Source organism: Zosterops lateralis, assembly GCF_965231275.1.
Source record: "Zosterops lateralis genome assembly, chromosome: 6".
NCBI lineage: Eukaryota > Metazoa > Chordata > Aves > Passeriformes > Zosteropidae > Zosterops > Zosterops lateralis.
The window spans coordinates 1,041,130-1,060,730 of NC_139761.1; the positions used below are offsets into that span (position 1 = coordinate 1,041,130).

At 52.8% G+C, this 19,601-nt stretch overlaps 2 protein-coding genes across 2 annotated transcripts in view; one reads left to right on the forward strand and one right to left on the reverse strand.

The window, feature by feature from the left end:
- The window catches only part of FANCM (FA complementation group M), a 57,227-nt gene extending 55,244 nt beyond the window's left edge, over positions 1 to 1,983 (forward strand). Inside the window, exons 22-23 of the mRNA XM_083863172.1 lie at positions 63 to 354; positions 1,784 to 1,983. Of these exons, the coding sequence (XP_083719298.1) occupies positions 63 to 354; positions 1,784 to 1,910 (419 nt within the window). The 3' untranslated portion in view covers positions 1,911 to 1,983. The remainder of the gene's footprint in view (positions 1 to 62; positions 355 to 1,783) is intronic.
- A 1,297-nt stretch (positions 1,984 to 3,280) lies between these two features.
- Positions 3,281 to 15,239, reverse strand: MIS18BP1 (MIS18 binding protein 1; the record flags this gene model as incomplete). The annotated part of the gene is made up of 16 exons (XM_083863979.1): positions 3,281 to 3,372; positions 3,484 to 3,526; positions 4,058 to 4,142; positions 4,589 to 4,737; positions 5,375 to 5,514; positions 6,551 to 6,729; positions 7,630 to 8,689; positions 9,347 to 9,455; positions 9,894 to 10,057; positions 10,701 to 10,861; positions 11,074 to 11,164; positions 12,019 to 12,149; positions 12,664 to 12,740; positions 13,174 to 13,670; positions 13,886 to 14,017; positions 15,146 to 15,239. The coding sequence occupies 16 exons, from the start codon at positions 15,237 to 15,239 to the stop codon at positions 3,281 to 3,283; spliced, it is 3,204 nt and encodes a 1,067-aa protein (XP_083720105.1).
- Between the last annotated feature and the right edge of the window lie 4,362 nt (positions 15,240 to 19,601).

Here is a 19,601-nt window from a genome sequence, read left to right on the forward strand (position 1 = left end):
AACTCTACCACGAAATGATTCCACCAGACAGTAACAGGGTTTCCTGCCCTTCCACTCCCCAGGAGAAACATCCCGGTTTTTCCAGAGGACTCAGCACTACGATGGAGTTCTCTCAGCCTTGGTCCAGGCTGGGATAAGGATCCTCTTCAGCTCCTGCCAGGAGGAAACGGCAGCTCTGCTGAAGGACCTGGCCCTGCTGGAGCACAGGAAGGACGCCGCCCTCCAGGTGCCCACGGAGCCTCAGGGGCACCAACGGGACATCCTGAACTTCTACCTGAGCATTCCCAACCTCAGCTACGGAGCTGCCCTCAACCTCTGCCACTCCTTCGGCTCCATCGCGGCCGTGGCCAACAGGTAATGCCAGCACAGGCCTGCCGGGGGCTCCTGGGGCTGCCAGGGGCTCCAGGGACTCCAGGGGCTGCCCAGGCCTGGCCTTCTGCTCCTTCTCCTCCTCTGGAACCAGGGAAAGCCTTCCTGCATCTTTCCTGCCTGCATGGCTGTTCACAGAATTCCTTCCTGCACCTTTCCTGTCTGGATAAGCTGCCCAGGGAATTCCTTCCTGCACCTTTCCTGTCTGGAGAGTTGCTTAGAGAATCCCTTCCTGCACTTTTCCTGCCTGGACAGCTGCTCCAGAAGAGCCTTTCCCACCCTCTCCCAGATGCTTTCCTGGTCCCATCTCAGCTCTTCACACATTCCAGTCTTTCCTGGCTGAGGGCACTGACACGGGCTTTGCTTCCACCTTCCCTCCTGCTGCCCCACCCTCTCTTTCCCTCTGGCATTCCCCGTTTTCACCGCTCGGGTGTGCAGCCAGCGCTGGGGCAGCTGAGCAGGGGTGACTGCAGCAGCTCCTGGGGCTGCCCCATCCCGGGCAGTGCATCCCAAACTCCAGGGGCTGCCCCATCCCGGGCAGTGCATCCCAAACTCCAGGGGCTGCCCCATCCCGGGCTCCAGGGACTCCTGGTGCTGCCCCATCCCGGGCAGTGCATCCCAAACTCCTGGTGCTGCCCCATCCCAGGCAGTTGTTGTGGTTTGAAAGCAAAACGAGTGAGAGGCTCCAAGTCAGAGATATAATTTAATAAGAAGAAAGGTAAAAAGGTAAAATAAAATAAAATGAATGCAATAACACAAAGGAGCACTGCCAGAGTCAGAACACACCCTGAGCAGGGTGGGGGGAGCAGTCCAGGTGAGGGGCTCTTCCTGAAGCAGTGATCCCACAGAAAGGTCTGGGAGCTCTGCTCCTCTGGGAATCCAGTGGATAAGTGCCACTTGCACTGTCTCAAATCCCAGCTTATATCCAGGTGAGAATGCTTGGCTCCTCCCCCTGGGCAGAGCACCTCACAATAGCATGAGAAGTGTGAAATGTGTCCTTGATGGCCCATTAACAGAGATAACCCCTGGAGGGAGTTACCTGTGACTCATGGGCCATTAGCAGGAGACACCCCAAAAGTCATTAGCAGAAGACACCCCCAAAGGCGTTAATGGGCCATTAGCAGAAGACACTCCAAAGGCCATTAGCAGAAGAGGCAGGGGCTTGGGAAAACACTAGCCCACCTAGTTTCACCATCTTCATGAACAGTTTCAACAGTTCATGAAGATGGTGATAGAATAAATACTTTGTGTACATCCTACACTGCAACCCAGGACAGCAGTGCATCCCAAACTCCTGGTGCTGCCCCACCCCGGGCTCCAGGGGCGCCCGGTGCTGCCCCATCCCGGGGCTGCCCCACCCCGATCCCCCGTTCCTGCCCCATCCCAGACTCCCGTTCCCTTCCCTCTCTTGCAGTTCGGTGCCGGCGCTGGCGGCGGGGGCGCGGCTGAGCCGGGCCCAGGCCGAGGAGCTCCATCGCTTCCTGCGCCACGACTTCGACCCGCAGCTGCTGCCTCAGCCCCTGCCCAGGGGGAAGAGCTGAGCCCGGCCCTGCGGGCCCTGCACTGCACTTTACCCACTGGGGATCGAATGTAAATGATGTAAATAAACATTTGTCAAACCTCAGCGTGTGGGAGCTGCACTCCCGGCCTGGCACTGCCCCGTGTGTCCCCGGGCTGGGGGTGATCATCCCGAAATTCCTATAAAAACCACAGTAAAGGCTCCAGTACTTCGGCACAGCTTTGGGAAGGGAGCCAGCAGCAGCTCCTGCCGTCACTGCCCCACCGAGCCCCGCGTTAAAAAGGGAATTTCCCGGGACAGGGGTGGGGTTCTGGCGGCCCCGGGCAGCGCCTTCCCCGTTCCTCGGTGCTGAATCCTCCCCCAGCCGCAGCCTCTGCTGCCCCCAGCTGGAAAAGGATCGGCATTCCCGGCCCTGGGGGCGGCAGAACTTCCCGGGAAGAGCCTGGGCAGGGAAAAATCAACCCCTGGGGACAGGAGAGCGCACCTGCAGAGCTGCTCCAGGGCTGGAGCCAGGCTGGGAGAGCTGGGAATGTTCCCCTGGAGAGGAGAAGCTCCAGGGAGAGCTCAGAGCCCCTGGCAGGGCCTGAAGGGGCTCCAGGAGAGCTGGAGAGGGACTGGGGACAAGGGATGGAGGGACAGGACACAGGGAATGGCTTTAGGCTGGAAAAGGGGAGATTTGGGTGGGATGTTGGGAATTAGGAATTCCTGTCTGGGCTGGAATTCCCAGATTTGCTGTGGCTGCCCCTGGATCTCTGGCAGTGCCCAAGGCCAGGTTGGACATTGGGGACAGTGGGAGGTGTCCCTGCCATGGCAGGGGTGGCACTGGGTGGGATTTAAGGTCCCTTCCCACCCAAAGCATTCCATGATCCCAAACCAAGAGGAGGAATCCTTGCAGGCACCATCCCAAACTGGACAGCTCCTGGATTCTGCTGCCTCACAACAACTCTGAGTAATCTGTGAGTTTAAAAAAAGCTTGTCTTTGTTTATTACATTAAGGAAATGTAAAAAAAATCAAGCTGTCTCTAGAGTAAATTAAAAAACAATTTAAATTCCTTCCAGCCTGCACCTGAATTTATTGTACAGCCAGATATCCCAGAAGATAGTTTAGTTTAAAATGAATGAGAACGTGGCAGTCACTGAGATCTATGTACATTCCTCCTTCCCAGGAGGAACAGGACATGGAGAGGAGGAGCCTGGACAAGGAAGTGCCTCTGTACACAGGGAAAAGCCAAACACTGCTGCAGGGTGGGAATGGGTTAAAACATAAAATATCCACAGCAGGGCAGCTTTTCCAAACTGAGCTCCTCACTCCAGCCTTCCCTCCCAGAGGGACAGCACAATAACCCCCGTGCTCTGAACAGTAAGTGCTGAACAACAAGTGCACAGAGTCCATCAGATGGAGAAGTAGGAATCCTGCTCCTCGCTGGATGAGTTTGGGGTCTCGGATGCAAAGAGCTTCCCCACCAGCGGGGCCGGGGTCACTCCTGCAATAAAAACAGGGATTTTATCAGGAGTGGGGAACGGGGACAAGAGCAAAGGGCTGAGGGGACACAGCTCAGGGGGATGGAGGAGGAAGGGAAGGAAGGAATACTCACTCTTGGTTCTGCAGGAAGCCGGAGTCCCCAGCACAGCTCCGGCCTGGGGAGGGAAGGGAGGGAAGAGGCTCAGCCTCAGCTCAGGGTCCCCTGTCCCCAGGATTGTCCCTAAACCACAGGCACAGGCTGCTCCCAGGATCACAGGGGGTATGGAAAAGCCAAAGGAGCTGCAGAGCCTCAGATTGGAGGAATGGACACCTAAATTCAGGGACTGGTATCTAAGGTGACTTATGGTCACCATTTGGAGCTGGACTGGATGATCCCTGTGGGGCCCTTATGGGTGGATACCTCAGGATATTCATGGCTCTGTGGTTATTGTTCCTTTTCCCACTGTTCAGAAGGAATTTAACAAGAACCTAAAGATCATGGAATTCCAAAGCAATTCCAAATCCTGGCAATGATTCCCTTCTCACAAAGGAACTTCTCCCCACAGCAGCAGATCCCAAACCCAGGGAGGATTCCCATTTTCCATCCAGGGCACACAGGGGGCTGTGATCCCAGGATTCCAAGGATTCCAAGCTGTGCCTGAGGGCTCAGCTGGAAGTGGGCAGTGCCCGAGGAAAAGCAGCATTACCGATTTCTTCTTGACCTTGTCCCAGGTGCCTCTGCTGCCCCGAGTGTTCTTCTGCATGCGGAAAACGTGCCGGTCGTAGGCGCTCCTGGGACACAGCGGGGCAGGGTCAGGGGGCTGGGACTGCCACGGGCCCCACAGACCCCACTGACCCCACAGGGAACTGCTGGACACAGCAGCTGCTCTGGGAGCACGAGGAGGAGCTGGGCTGGGGGTCACAGGCTGCAAATCCCAGTGCAGGGATCACACCAAGCCTCCTCCCCTTCCTGGGGCCAGTCCATGTCCTGGCTCCAGGTTCCCAGAGGGCTCCAGGTGTCTGAGCAGAGCCTGAACAGCCCTGGGGGAACAGGGCAGGGCTGAAGGGCCAAGGCAGGGCTGTTCCCAGGGCTGGGAGCAGGAGCTGCTGTAGGGAAGAGGTTTCCCCAAGCAAAGCAAGGCTGCAGGAAGGGAGCTGCTGTCCCAGCTCCAAGAGCCACCTCTCAGAGACAAACAGGGATCCTGGGGCAGTATCAGGGCTGCTGGAGGAGCTCCTACCTGTTGATGGGGACCAGCATTCCCGGGCTGATGTGCTCACACTGCGGGGTTTTCACGGGGGGAAAGATGCTTGAGGAGGGCGTGAGTGGGAACTCGGAGAGGGTGAAATCCTCGGCGTCCTCGTCCCGGCTCCCTCGCAGGGCTGGCAGCTGCACAGGCACCTCAGGCTGTCAGGACCTGAGCCTGGAGTCCTCTCTGCCCCCTCAGCACTCCCTCCATCCTCCCTGCCCTGCAGCTCACTGCCCCTGTGCCTGCTGAGGCACAGCCCCAGGCCCAGAACTGGACACTGTCCCAACCCAGAACTGGACATTGCCCCATCCCTGTGCCCAGAACTGGGTACAGCCCCAGAGCACAGCCCCATCCTTGTGCCCAGAACTGGCCACAGCCACAGCCCCAGCCCAGACTGGACACTGTCCCAGAACTGGACACAGCCTCATCCCTGTGTCCAGAACTGGACACTGCCACAGCCCCAGCCCAGAACTGGACACGATCCTACACCTCCACCTTGCTCTGAGAGCCCCTCCACACCTTCCCAGCACTTGGCTGAGGGGTTTTGGTGCTGCCACACCCTCAAAAAGTCACTTCTGGTGACAATCCCAAGCTCCAAGCTGCCCAGAAGGACAATCACTCAGGGGGTGCTGTCACATTCAGAGTCTCCTCCCACCCTGTCCAGCCTCAGTGCCACCAGCCCGGGGCTGCTACAGCAGGTGAAGGACAGAAGCCTCTTCCCACAGATCCCCAGGATTTTCCTGGTGAGTCCCAGAGGTGCTGCTGGCCCAGGTTTACCTGGACTCTCCTGCTCTGGAAGGGTGTGGCAGTGAAGATGTCATCGTGGTTGTCCTTGGGCAGCTGCTCCAGGAACTCCCTCATCTGCTGCTTCCTTTTGAGGGTGCCCACCTTGGCAGTGATCACTGCCTCCTTCTTCTCTGCAGGATCCAAACAGGGATTGTCTGAGACAGCAGCTCTGGGGTTAAAACCCACTGCCTGCCACCAGTGCCACAGCCCAGTCTGTCCTCTGGGGAAATCTCTTACAGCTGCTCTAGGATCCTTTGGAGTTCTCACACAGGTTTTGCTTTTTCCCACTCCACCCTCAGGGGAGGGTCACTGCAGGGTCACAGGGACACTCTCACTGAAAGCAGGCTCAGGGAATGCTCAGCTCAGTTTGTATCCATGGAAAACCTTAATCCAATCCAGCTGCAGGGTGGGGATGGCAGACACCAGAGAATGGGGGGGCTGTGCTGACCCCACGCTGCCCTTGGGTGCCCAAGGACCCAAATCCCACCTGGACAGAGCTCTGCAAGGAGCTCCTGACCTGCTGGAGCCTCTCAGGGTGTCAAGAGCTCTTTGTGCTGAGGGGTCAAGGCCCATAAAAGTCTTCCCTTCACACTAAGAACTGGAAAACTCTAGAAAGAACCTTTCTCTTCTCATCCCTTCAGTCATCCCTGACATCCTCCAAGCTGCACACCACAAGGTGACCTGGCTCACTGTCACACCCTGATGTGCTCTTGGGGATTTGTTCCATGGAACCAGAGTTTGGTGAGGCTGGAAAAACCCTCCCAGCCATTGAGGCCAACCCTTCCCCAGCACTGCCCCATGTCCCCAAGTGCCACATGCACAGGGCTTTAAATCCCTCCAGGGATGGGAATTCCACCCTTGCCCTGGGCACTGCCAAGGCCTCAGCCCCCTTTCCATGGGGAAATTCCTGCTGCTGTCCCCCCTGAGCCTCCCCTGGCCCAGCCTGAGGCCGTTCCCTCTCCTCCTGTCCCTGTTCCCTGGGAGCAGAGCCCGACCCCCCCGGCTGTCCCCTCCTGGCAGGGACTTGTGCAGAGCCACAAGGTCCCCCCTGAGCCTCCTTTTCTCCAGGCTCAGCCCCTTCCCAGCTCCCTCAGGGATTCTCCAGACCCTTCCCAGCTCCCTCAGCCCCTCCTGGGGCTCCAACCCCCAGGAACAAGACGCTGGTACCTTTCTGCTCTGATTTTCCTGCCGTGGTTTTCTTGGGCTGCTGTTTGGAGCCTTTCCCCTGCTGCTGCTGCTGCTCCTCCAGGAACTTCCCCTGGCACTCCTGGGCCGAGCGGGAGCCCACGGCCATGGCCACGTCCTGCCAGAAGCCGCTCCTGTGCTTGGGCAGCGCCACGATGGCCCTGAGGGATGGGACAGACACAGTGTCACCAGCCAGGGACACACTGTGGGGCACAGCCAGCCTGGGGAACACCTGGGCCACGGACTGAGGGGGTCTGGGATCTGCTTCTGTTGTCCAGATTTGCTGTGGCTGCCCCTGGATCCCTGGCAGTGCCCAAGGCCAGGTTGGACATTGGGCTTGGAGCAGCCTGGGACAGTGGGAGGTGTCCCTGGGACAGTGGGAGGTGTCCCTTCTCATGCCATGATCCTTAAATCCCTTCCAGCCCAAACCATTCTTGTGATCCTCTGGTATCTTCTTCTTTAGAACAGGGAAATTTATTTAATCACCTTTAATCAGCTGACAGATGTGCCACAAGATGAATTTCCTGCTCACTTGCTCAGGTCCCCTCACATCTGAGCTCCTGCCCGTCATAAAGAGCTAAACCCAAACATGGATATTTTACAAAGTGTTTGTTAAATATTAAGTAATTGGATGATGGATTAATTAAACACCCTTGCAGTTAATCTGCCTTTACCAAACCTCACAAAAACACTTCATGTTTACCCTGTTACTGTAACCTGGGGAGGGAACCTGCTCACTCTCACCATATTGTACTGATGTTTCCTTTGTGAGGAAAATTAATAGGGAATAATAACTCTGGTTATTATTAGGGAATAAAAATAAGAAAATAAGAAATGAAATAGGGAATATTTCTAATTTTAGTTAGAAATATTTTCTATTTCATTTCTTATTTCCATATTTCATTTCTTATTTCTGTATTTCATTTCTTATCTCCAATTAGGGAATTCAAACATCAAGGAAACCTGGGAAATCACGAATTTGAAAACCCCCAATCCAGACCATTCATCCCCTCCTGATGCCTGAAGGAAACTTTCCCTCTGAGCACAGAACGAGCCCTTACCTGTGAAGCTTCTGCAATTCCTTCTCAGACCAACCATCAGCTGCCCTTGAAAAAAGCTCCAGAGATTTCTGTCCCTTTGCCCTCTCGTGCTGTCTGTGTTTGGCTGCTGAGGGCCTGGCACCGCTGGAGGCCCCATGGCTGGTTTTCCTCTGGGATTCTCTGGCATTCCTGTCCTTCCTGGGCAGCTCCTCCTCCCATGTTTCGGGCTCGGTGTCGGAGTCCAGCCAGCGCCTGGGAGGGTGAGCCCTGCCCTGTGCCCTCCTGGCCTGGGCAGGCACGGGGGAAGCTCTGGCCTCACTGGGTGTCTCCCCTTCAGCAGAGAGCTCAGACTCCTCACTGGACTCGGACCCACTCAGCCTCAGCAGCACTTTCTGGGAGGGCTTTCCTGTCCTTTGGCCACAGGCCTTGTTCGCATCATCCCTGGAGGTTTTGGAGCCAGAGGAAGGTTTCCAGTTCTGAGACTCTGGCTTTAATATGGATTTCTTTTTCCTCTTGATCAGCAGTGGGGTGTCCTCACTGGATTGCTCCTCTGGGGTGTTCTCACTGGACTGTTGCTCCCCTGGGCTGTCCTCACTGGATTTCTCCCCTGGGCTGTCCTCACTGGATTTCTCCCCTGGGCTGTCCTCACTGGATTTCTCCCCTGGGCTGTCCTCACTGGATTTCTCCCCTGGGCTGTCCTCACTGGATTTCTCCCCTGGGCTGTCCTCACTGGATTTCTCCCCTGGGCTGTCCTCACTGGATTGCTGCTCCTCCTCATCCTCGTCTGAGGTTTCCTGGGTGAGGAGAAGCCTCTCCTCCTTCTGCAGGCGCTTCTTGGCTGACCTGAGGGAGTTCCTGTAGCCCTGCTCGTACATGCTCAGCTCCCCAGAGCCTGCTGCTCTCCTGGCTGCCCTCGTGGCTCTGGTGTTTGATGAACTGCCCCTGGCAGGGAGCTGGGATTTGGATCTTGTGCCCCTGATCCCAGGACTGTTTTCCTCATCAGACAGGGAGTGCCTGCCCCTCCTGCTGCCGGCAGATCTGGATTCTCCTCTGGAAGAGGCTCCTCTGTCTGTGCCTTTCCCTGGAAAACACGGTGCCAGAGCCCCTGAGGGGGTGCAGGGTGGGTCCTGCAGTGCCTGCAGCACAGGGATGTGCCTGCACCCCTCACTGAGCTTTACCTGCCGAACTACAAACTCACAGCTGCTCTCAGGGGCTCTCCAAACTCTACACACTGAGCAGGCACATCCCCCCAGGGCTCTGCTCGTGCTCCAGAGAGCTTTTCTGCAGGAAACATTGCAGCTGCTTTAAGAGAGAAACTTCTGCTTTACATTGCACATTCTCCTCAGGCTTCTATCACCTCCCAAATTCCACTAAAATCAATTTTTTTTTATTAAAAACTCTGTGAATAGATTTTTTTGTTCATGCCCATTAAAAAGCAAAGCCAGGCCCTCAGGCTTGGTGAACTCTCAAAAGTCCAAATCTTTCATTTCAATTTCCAGAACTGTGTTCCCCTTATGTAATTAACAAGGTGATTTACAAACACAGTCCTTGTTTGGAGCTGAAATTCCACATGAATGCTGCTCTGATGATTCTTCAGAGAAAAAGCAGTCCATCATGAAAATATTTAAATCATTTCTTTGCTTTAACAGACCCAACCCTACTGCTCCAGCACCCAGATCACAATCCCACTGATTCCATCAATAACCTGAAAATAAATTTAAAAAAAATTAGTTTTTACCTTTATTTTGGCTTTTTGGCATTTCCTCTGTTGTCTTCATGTCTTCCTTTGGTTTATCCTTCTTGGAGATGAAACTGGTCTTTCTTTTGGGTTTTTCACTACTTAACATCTTCAAAATAAAACAATTGACTCTAAATTTAATTTAATCTCCTTTTCTCCAGGCTGAGCCCCTTTCCCAGCTCCCTCAGCTGCTCCTGTGGCTTCAGTTCTGTTTCCTTCCCTGGAAATGCTCCAACCCCTCAGAGTCTCCCTTGCAGGGAAAGGCCCAGAAGTGGCCTCAGGATCTGAGGGGGGACCTCACAAATTCCTGTCTGACACAATTATCTTAAAAAAACCCACCATTTCTTCCCCCATAAACAATTCCTCATTATGTCAGATTTAGAGACCACAATTATCTGATAACATGAGCCTATTTTTTTGTGTTTTCTAACATTTTGCTCATGTTTTCTTCCTCTTCAGGTGTCTCTAAGAGCTGCACCTGTTCTGTTCCCCACCTGGCCAAGTTTATTTATTAATTCTGTTTCAGCCCCTCTGGAGAGGATCTTACCGGGCTGAGATAATCCACTCCCCCGTTCTTTATGGTGACATTCAGGTCCTGATCCACAAACTCCCTCTGCCCACACCAGTAGTTCAGGGGGGGTTTGACCAGGCGCCCGCTGCGGGTGTAGACCCTGCTCGAGTCATTCTTGGAGTTGTGTTTTGGTGTTATGACTGCAAAGGGAAAAAAAAGAAATTAAAAAAAGCCCAAACAAAGAAGAGTTTTGTCCTAAATATTGCAGAGAAAATTCAGTTTTGTAGATTTCACAAGCATGAAGAATGATGTAAACATCGCTACAAGGGAAATGTAAAATATACCCAAAGTTGTTCTTTTCAAAGCATTGTGATAGAAATGACAGGAATGAAGTAAGAATCTTCACAAGTTTTAAAATTTACTGTAGGGAAAGTTTTACTTTTACTTTGTTTAGAAGGTTATAAATACTGTGTTTATAAAGTTGTTTGAGGAGGGAGAATGCTAAAGAAAAGTTGTCACAGGGAACAGCTGCTCGCTGAGACAAATGAGAGTGAAAAATAAATGGGATTGATGAGAGGAAAACATAAAAGCTTTTGTGGTGCTAGGAAGGAAATCTGATTCCAGCAATAACAAACAGGGGTTTGGGAAAGGCCCACTGGACAAAGAACCCAGAAAAAATCTGAGTTAAACCCCAAAGCTGTCAGCGCCTGTGGCAAGGCAGGGACTGAGCAAAACTTTCCAGGGGGCTTTTCCAGCTATTCCCTGGAAATACACCCAACATAATGAACCTTTCCAGCCACCCCCAGGGGTCTTTTCCAAAGGAAAGGACTGTTAAATACTCACAGATGTTCTCATTCCCTGGTGACACCTCATAGGTGGAGTTCCTCAGTGCAGGTTTCTGTGCACTGCTGGCTGAGCCTTCTGTGGTTTCCATTCCATCAGTTCCCCTCACGGAGTCATTCTCCTCATTTTCTTCCACACCACTATCTTGAATTTGTTCTTTCCTGATGGTTTGGAGTTTGAGACCAGAAATAATCAGCACTGAGGAAGCTGTTCTTTGACAAACAGTGAAAGGTGGGCAGGAGCCCCGTGGGCCAGCACAGCTTCATGCCCATACCTAAAACACTTCACACTCCTTTGGTGTGATATCCTCCAAACAATCAGAGTCTCAATGAACCCTTAGAACAGTGCCATGAAAGAGAATCTCCAAAGTTACCTCCTCCTCTCCTGCAGAAACTCCTCCACGTATTCCCTCCACCTCCTGGAGAAGCCGTAGGTGAATCTCTTGGTGAAGCGGTAGGGGAAGCCTGAGGGGGGCACGGGGGGATCAGCTCAGCTCAGCAGGGCTGGCACCCCTCAGGGCACAAAAAAAGCCCCCAGAGAATCCAAAAAAAGAACCCAAACTGACCCACACAGTTCCATCCAGCACACCCCAGTCACTCTCAGCCCTAGGAAAACTCTGCACCATAGAGACAACTCTGCTCACAAGCCTCATGGTGCTATTTTCCTTCTCAGGATATTAAAATAGAAACAAATATAAGTTCTTAGCAAAGGAAATAATAAATTCTTCAAGTCGGAGAGCAGCCAGGTGAAATATTTCTCAGCAGGACCCCAGTGCAAGTGAGAAGGAAACACTGAAGTCACAGACACACCTTTGGGCCTGAAAGAGCCAACAGTGAAGGTGTGTTGGGTAAAAAGTGGTGTAACACACCTGAGACACACCTGTGTTAGGGGAATTAATGCTGAGGGAATGGCTGGAGCTGGAAGGGGAATGGGGGGCCAGGATGGAGATCAGGGAAAGGTTCTTCCCCTAGAAGGTGGAATAAGCCCTGAAAAGCTCCCCAGGGAATGGTGAGATTCCCAAGGCTGCCAGAGCTCCAGGAGCCTTTGGACAGCCCTGCCAGGGATGGGATTGCTGGGGGGTCTGGGATGATCCCTGAGGGTCCCTCCAGCTCAGGACATTCCATGATCCCAAGTGTTTATCCCACCTCTGCCACAAAGTGTCCTCAGAGCTGCCTGTGAGCGCTGACAAGCAGCACACAGAGCAAGGAGAAGAGAACAAATCCTGTATTTCCACCTGCACACAAACCCCATTTCCCTACAAATCCACGGCAAGCTGGAGCAGTGTGTGGTATGTAAGTGCTGGGGATGAGCAGCTCACCCTCACTCCTCATGGCAGCCGAGTCAATCTTGCCCTGCAGCTGGTACACGGTGCCCGAGGAGGTTTTCACCTGGGTGTGAGCGAGGCGCTCCGTGATGGCGCTGCTGTGCCACAGCTGCTGCCTCATGTCCCTGCAAGAGACACAGCAAAGCACAGAGCTCACAACCTGCAATCCTCACACTCCTCGTGGTGATCCCTGGTTTCTGAAGTGCTGGCAGGATTGCTCTGAGCTGGGTTTTCCTCTCTCAGCTGGAAGTGACACGGCTCTGCCTCGCCTGGCACCGGGGCAGGGGACAAAGTGAAGGTGTCACTGCTGCAGGTGTCACTCAGGGACATCAGCACAGCTTGGAGCAGCCTGGGACAGTGAAAGGTGTCCCTGTGTGTCCCTGGCGTGGCAGGGGTGGGGCTGGATGGGCTTTAAGGTGCCTCCCAAGCCTTTGATATTTATTTCTCTGAAGCTCTCTGGTTCTCTCAGCACAGGACTCTGCAATGATTTCACCAGCAGTTCCCTGGGTGCTGGCTCTGCCCCTCCTGCCCACACAAAGGAATTTCTATTCCTTGATAGAGCAGCTCAAGCTCTGCACCATTACCTGGTGCTTGGTATTCATGGTTTACTCTGCATTTAAATAATAAACTGGTTCTTACTTCCTTTTCCCTTCCACACAGATTGCAGTGTTTCCAGGCAGCACTCTAATCCTCCAGCTGTTCAGGCAGATGTTTGGCTGTTCCAGAAAAAAAGAAAAATAATTTAGATAATAATGAAATAATTCAGCAGCCCTCAGTGATCAGATCCAATAACAAAACCATCTCTTTCAGCATCTTCTAAGCTACAAATCTGGAATATCAGAGGTGATCTGATCCTGGGAAAGGTCTCTCCTGCCTGGATCTGAGCAGGGCTCATGATCACACCATGGTTCCTGCACACTAAACCCAAAATGCTTATTTTACACAAAAAAAAAACCCCAAACCCTGAACATTTGTCATCTTGGAGTATGGAAAAAAAAAAAAAAAAAAAAAGAAACCCTTTGCATGGGAAAATTTACTGGTAAAATCTAATGGAAGAACAGTTTATTCTCTTCTGAGTGTTCCTTGCTTTTGACTGGAAAAAGAATAACCTGAGGGATTCCTCATTCCCCTACAGGATTATTTTCTCACCTTTTTGTGAGCTTTGCCAGCAGGTTGCTCAGCAGGTTTATCCAAAGGGACCTTGGGGTCCTCTGGCAGCTTCTGCTTCCTTGGGAAGTGGATTGGAGAGGAGAGCACGATGCTACACAAGCGCTGAGAGGCCATTTCAGGATTAGTCTCTGGTGCCTTTTCCACTGCTTTGTCACTGGGCTCCAACTCTCTCCTGTCCTCATGGAGCTCTGTGTGTTTTGCTTCTCCATTTCCCCACCTTCCTTTCCCCCCATTTTTCCAAGGGCTGGAGTTTCCTTGCACAGGAGCAGCCACTGTGCTTTGAGGCATTTCTTCATCAGCATCCACTTCTTCATCAACATCCACTTCTACAGATTCCACGAGGAAAACATCCACATCATCCTTATCAGCATCCAAATCCTCTGCAGGCTCCCTGCCAGGAGCAGCCTGGGCTGGAGGAATCTCTGTAGCTGTGGGAGGAGGAATATTCTGCTGGGTTTGGGTTGGAGATGGTCTAGCTGCCCATTCAAAAGGGAAAAAAAAAAGGAATAACAAAGACATGAGGGATATTTAAGCACAAAACAAGCTGCCCAGGGGTGGGGGATTTAAATCCCTGAGGATGGAGGTGGCACTTGGGGACACTGGATGGTCTCAGGGGGTTTTCCCAAGCTCAGCAATGCCAGGGTTCTCTGACAGGAGGAATTTTGTGTTCTCCTCAATAACCCCAAAGTACCTTTGTGCTGCTGCTGCTGCTGCTGCTGCCACTTGACCCTGAGGAAGAACTTCTGGGGGGTTTCCAGCACGGGAGGCTCTGCAGGGAGCACTGCTGGGGGCTCAGCCCTGGCAACCTGAGGCCAAACTGCCCCTGGGAAAAAAAAAAATCATCTTTCAGTTTCAGGAAGAAAAACATTTTCATGGCGGAGGTGACAAAATTATTTTAAATATGTTTTTTATCAAAAAAAACCCACACAGAATACCAGAGTAGTTTTTAAATCCCATTTCATTCCATGGGCAGGGACACAGCCCACTGTCCCAGGCTGCTCCAACCTGGCCTTGGACATTTCCAGGGATCCAGGGGCAGCCACAGCTTCTCTGAGCTCCCTCCCTGTAAAAAAGGGTCACGTCCAGCTTGGTGCCAGCTGCAAACCTGCTGAGGCTGCACCAAACCTCACCCTGTCATGGATGAAAATATTAAAGACAAAAAAAACAATGTTCCGGGGGGATTTCAAACCCCTTTCTCTTCTCTGCACAGACTGTATGGGATAATTACAGTAATTTGTTTTGATTTTTTTTTAGTTACAGAGTGTTTTTGAAGGTGTTGCAAGGGTCAAGCCCACAGAGGGAACAGAACAGTCAGAGGCAGAGAAAACCCAAAGGGAGGGAACAGACATCAGCACTGCCACAGACACATTGCAGCACTAAAAAACCTCACCGACCAACTTTATTTTAATCTCAGCCAAGCAGTGCTGGTGCCAGTGTGTTTTACAGCCACCAAGATGCTCTGGCTGCTTTTCACAGATCCTGAAAGAGCCGTGAGTGGGGCACAGAGGGGAAGTGTTCACAGCTGAGGCAGCTCTCCCAGAGGAGCTGTGGAGCACTCATTGCTTCCCAAGTGTGCCCAGGCTCTGGGCTGGTGCTGTCAGGGAGCTTTGTCCTCTCCAGGGGCCTTCCAAGGAGGAAGGATTAGCACAATTGGCAGCAGCATTGAGAACTCTCTCCTATCAACAGGTGTGTTCCAAACTCCACTGTGTTCCAAACTCATCAAACCCGTTTGTGAAAAAGAACTACTAATAATTCCTGTCATTTGGGATCGCGGGCTGGCGTAAACAAAGAATTAAAAGGTTTAGGAGAATGTAAAAATCAGGGATATCACTTACTGCAGCACAAAGAAAGCTCCATGAACTAAACTCAGATTTACAGCTTTATGCTTTTAATCCCAGGTATATTCTGAAGGCAAACAGACCGTTCTCTCAGAGTCACCGGTGGAACTCACCTCGTCCCGGGCCGGGCCAGCGCTGCGCGGCCGCGGGGCTCAGGATCACATCGCTGGGGATCCCCCTGCGCTGCTGCTCCGCCCGCGCCTTCATCCGCTGGAAGATCTTGGCCGGGGAATCCTGCCCGGGCGGCTCCGGAGCGCAGCGCTTCGGCGGCCGCGGCTCGCCCACGGGGCCGGAGCCATTCCGGAGGGTCGGGCACTGCTCGGCGACAGGCCCGGGCCGGAGGTTTGGTGCCCGCTCAGTGACGGGCCCGGGCCGTGTGTGGGGGCCAGGCCCGGTCCAGGGGTCGCGGACATCCCGGAGGTTCGGCGGCCGCTCGGCGACAGGCCCGGGCCGGGTGTCGGGGCCATTCCGAAGGTTCGGCGGCCGCTCAGGGACGGGCCCGGGGCCATTCCGAAGGCTCGGCCGCTGCTCGGCGAAGGGGCCAGGCCGGGTACCGGGGTCAGGCCGGGTACCGGGTCCAGCCTGGCGCTCCGGCCCCACCAGCCGCGGGCCCGAGGCGAGGCCGCCCTGCTCCCGCAGCAGCTGCTTCAGCGGCGTGAGCGTCCCCGCGGGGATGCTGCTGAGGGACACGGAGCGCAGCGGCGGCTCCCCCCAGAAGAAGCGGCGGCTGGGGGTGGTGATGATGTCGCAGGGTCTGTCGCGGGCGGGTCCCGGTCCCCTCATGGCCGGGATGGTTCCCCCGCTCTCCCCTCACGGCGCTCCCGGCCCGGCTCCGGCTCCTCTCCCCTCACGCCGCCCCGCGCGCAGATTCGAGCGGAGCCGCCGCGCCTTCCCATTGGCGGGAGAGAGCGCGGCTCCGGGCCGGACCATCGCGCGCTGCCGCGGGGGGGGTGTTAGGGAACACAGCGGCGCTAAGGCAGGCGGCGGAGAGCCGGGGAAGTGCCCGAGCTCCCCCCTCCTCGGCGCGGTGGTTCGGCCCGGCCGTGGGCGGGATCCGCGGCCGTTGGTTCAGGGGCGGGAGCGGCGGGTCGGGGCTGAGGGGGAATGGCCGGACCCTCAGAGAGTCCCGGGGAGAGGCCGAGGGCGAATGGCCGGAGCCCTCAGAGAACCCCGGGGAGAGGCTCAGCGGGAACGGCTGGACCCTCAGAGAACCCCGGGAGCCTCCTGCGCTGTAGTTCGGGTTTGCTGCAGCCTTTACGGCTGTCCTGGTTTAGGGCAGATTTGGGAGGAAACCTCCCAATGGGGTTCCTCAGGAGGGCAAACCCAAGTGGCCCCTCCCCTCCCAGAATTTCCTCGGAGAAAAGTGGAAAAAACCTATTTATTTAACAAACAAACTGCCCACAAGCATAAGAAATTAATAATATGAAACAATAAAACCTCTCGCTGGTCTGAAGAGAGATGGTAAAACAGAGAAGTCCTTGCTGTGGGTCAGCTCAGCTCTCTCAGTCTTTTATCAGGTCCAGCCCTGGTGGCCACAGGTGCAGCTCCTGGGGCTCCTCTGGGTTTTTCAGTCCAGAGCAGATTTAAACACTCCCAAGAAAAACAAACAAACAAACAAACAAAAAAAAACAGTCTAGGAAGCTTTTTTTGCCCCAGCTAGCTAGACTAACTTAAAGGGAAAATGGATTTAATCACAGCTCTGGAGGCCTGGCAGGGTCTGGTCTGCCCTGGCTGGAGGATTCTGTGGTAGAAGTTCACAGTTTGTTTGGGAAACAGAGGAAGTTACTTGAGTAATGCATTAAAAAATGCTGATAAATCGGAATCACAGGTGTAGGCAGCTGTACCCAGTGGGATCAGGTGTGTCTGATTCCTAAATCAGTCCCAGCAGGTGGCTTAGAAACTCAGCTCTGAGCAAGAAATTACTTCAGTTAGTAATAAAGAGCTGAGCTAAAATACCTGTGTTGTTATTTTGGGTCCTGTTTGCTACTTTGCAGCTTGTCACAATAATGAAAGGCTTTGGGTTCATTACAGGAGATGCATCTGCTAATTAGCAGCGCAGTTAATTGAGCAGACAGGGAGCTGTGCCTGCTGCCCCCCAGGACAAAAAAACCCTGGGGCAGGATCAGAGGTGGGGGAGTGTCAGGGGAAGGAGCCCTGGGATGATCAGAAAACAGAAAGAATCCCTGGATTTCCTCCCCTGGCCGTGGCTCCTGTGCTGGAGCCTCCCAGGGAAGGAGGGAATGGGGTGGAATAGGGAAGGAGAACACGGAAAAGTTGCACCAGGAGCAGCTGTGTTTAGGTGTTACATCAGTTAAATGTCTGTGGTTTTTGATGCAGTGATTTCATACAGATGGCAAAGCTTCATTTGGTTCATTTGTCCTTAAAAAGCACAAAAATCTCCATTCAGTCCATAACTTACTCCTTATATTTAATGGTATCTGAGTGCTCCCATAGTTTCTCAACTCCTTATCTGCTCAGCTTTTGCCTAAAAAGCATCAAAAGCAAAGAAAATTCATTTTGCTCCAGTTACTTTTAGAAGCCACCACAGTGCTCCCTTTCAGGAACAAAAAAAATAATCCACAGGAAGGCAAGGGAGGGAAAATTCCTTCTTTCCAGGAAGAAAGATTTGTGTGTGTCACTTGCACAGCTGTGGAATTCATACAAGTATTTTTTTTTTTTTAATTCCTAAGATCTGTTAGCATGGCTGAGCATTGTTTGTGTCACCAGATTCCAGTGGAGCTTCCCAAATGGAATCCCACAATGGTTTGGTTTGGGTTGGAAAGGAGCTTAAATTCTTAAATCCCATCCCAGCCATGGCAGATATACCTTTTTTTTTTTTTTTTTTTTTTTTTTTTTTTTTTTTTTTTTTTTTTTCTTTTCATAAACAGCATTTCTTGAACCATTTTTCAAGCTTGTTTGCTGTTTGTTCCACAGAAGAAAAGATCAGGTCCATTATTCAGAGAAGAAAGACTAATCCAGGCTAAGCAGGAAAAGCTGTTGAGGACAAAGGAGTTAATTTGATTTTTGTTGGGTGTGGGTGGCTCTGGGGCAGAGCAGGTGGGTGCACCTGGAGACAATAAATGCAAATTTAGCTCTGAGTGACTCTGAGTGATTCCTCAGCCCCATCAGCTGCTTGTGCTGTGGGTTTAAAAGGAGAAAAGTGGATTTTGTTGGGATTTATCCCCGTGGATCTCAGCTGTCACCAGAAATAAATTAAAATTGGGAGTCCTGCTGCTTCCCTTTGGGAAGGTGGCTGATGCCAATCAAAATCTTCATGGAAAAATAAAATTAATCATGAGATATGGATGATGATTGCATAATAAAGAATTTTCCAAGCCTCCCTTCCACATTTCTGCCTCTTTATTTCCTACCCCTTGCATGCTGTTTGGCTGAGGGGAGTGTGCTTTTCCATGGCTTTTTCATGGAAATATTTAAGGTTTTTCCCTTTTTCTAGGAGGCTCCTTTGACAGGTCTTGTCAATTGATCAATCCTGTAATTTATATCTATTAAGGTTAGGTAAGTGATATAAATTAGGGCTAAGTAAATTATATATATTTGGGTTGGAGGTATAAGAATAAATGTTTATTCGGGTTTTTTTTGGGATCTTAAATCAATTAGTTGTATGTCTGGAAGCAAAACCCTAATGCTCCTTTTTTGGGGGGCAGCTGGAAGAAAATACTCACATTTCATATATTTATACATATCTAGGTTTGGTTTATTAGTGGCTTTAAAATGCAGAAATACAGAATAATCTTCATTAAACCTAAGGAAGCCTTTTCCTGCTGCAGATTCCTGCTGGATTCCATTGTATTGACTGACAGAACAACCCACACTGTGCTTGGGGTGTTTTTTGGGGTTTTTTTCTTCTTTTCCTGCTCTGGTTTAGGTTTATTTCTGTTCCCAGCCAGCAGCTCGGGGTAGGAGGGAGCAGGAAAGGAGGCTGCGCTTTGGGGACAGCAGAGAAATAACGAACAAAACTCACTTTTGGGGCAGCTTGTTCCTTGTGAGGGAACATTTCTGCACCCTGGGGGAGGCTGGGGCTGCCCCGCATTCCAGAGGGAAGGAAAAGCGCCGAGTGCGATGGGAGAGCGGCGCTGTGTCCCCGCCAGGTGGCGGGAGCCGCCTCCTTATCCCGGGCATCCTCCTCCTTATCCCGGGCCTCCTCCTTATCCCGGGTATCCTCCTCCTTATCCCGAGTCTCCTTATCCCGGGCCTCCTCCTCCTCCTTATCCCGGGCCTCCTCCTCCTCCTTATCCCGGGCATCCTCCTTATCCCGAGCATCCTCCTCCTCATCCCGAGTCTCCTTATCCCGGGCATCCTCCTCCTTATCCCGAGCATCCTCCTCCTTATCCCGGGTATCCTCCTCCTTATCCCGGGCCTCCTCCTCCTTATCCCGAGTCTCCTTATCCCGGGCCTCCTCCTCCTTATCCCGAGTCTCCTTATCCCCGGGCATCCTCTTCCTTGTCCCGGGCCTCCTCCTCCTCCTTATCCGGGGCCTCCTCCTCCTTATCCCGGGCCTCCTCCTCCTTATCCCGGGTATCCTCCTCCTCCTTATCCGGAGTCTCCTTA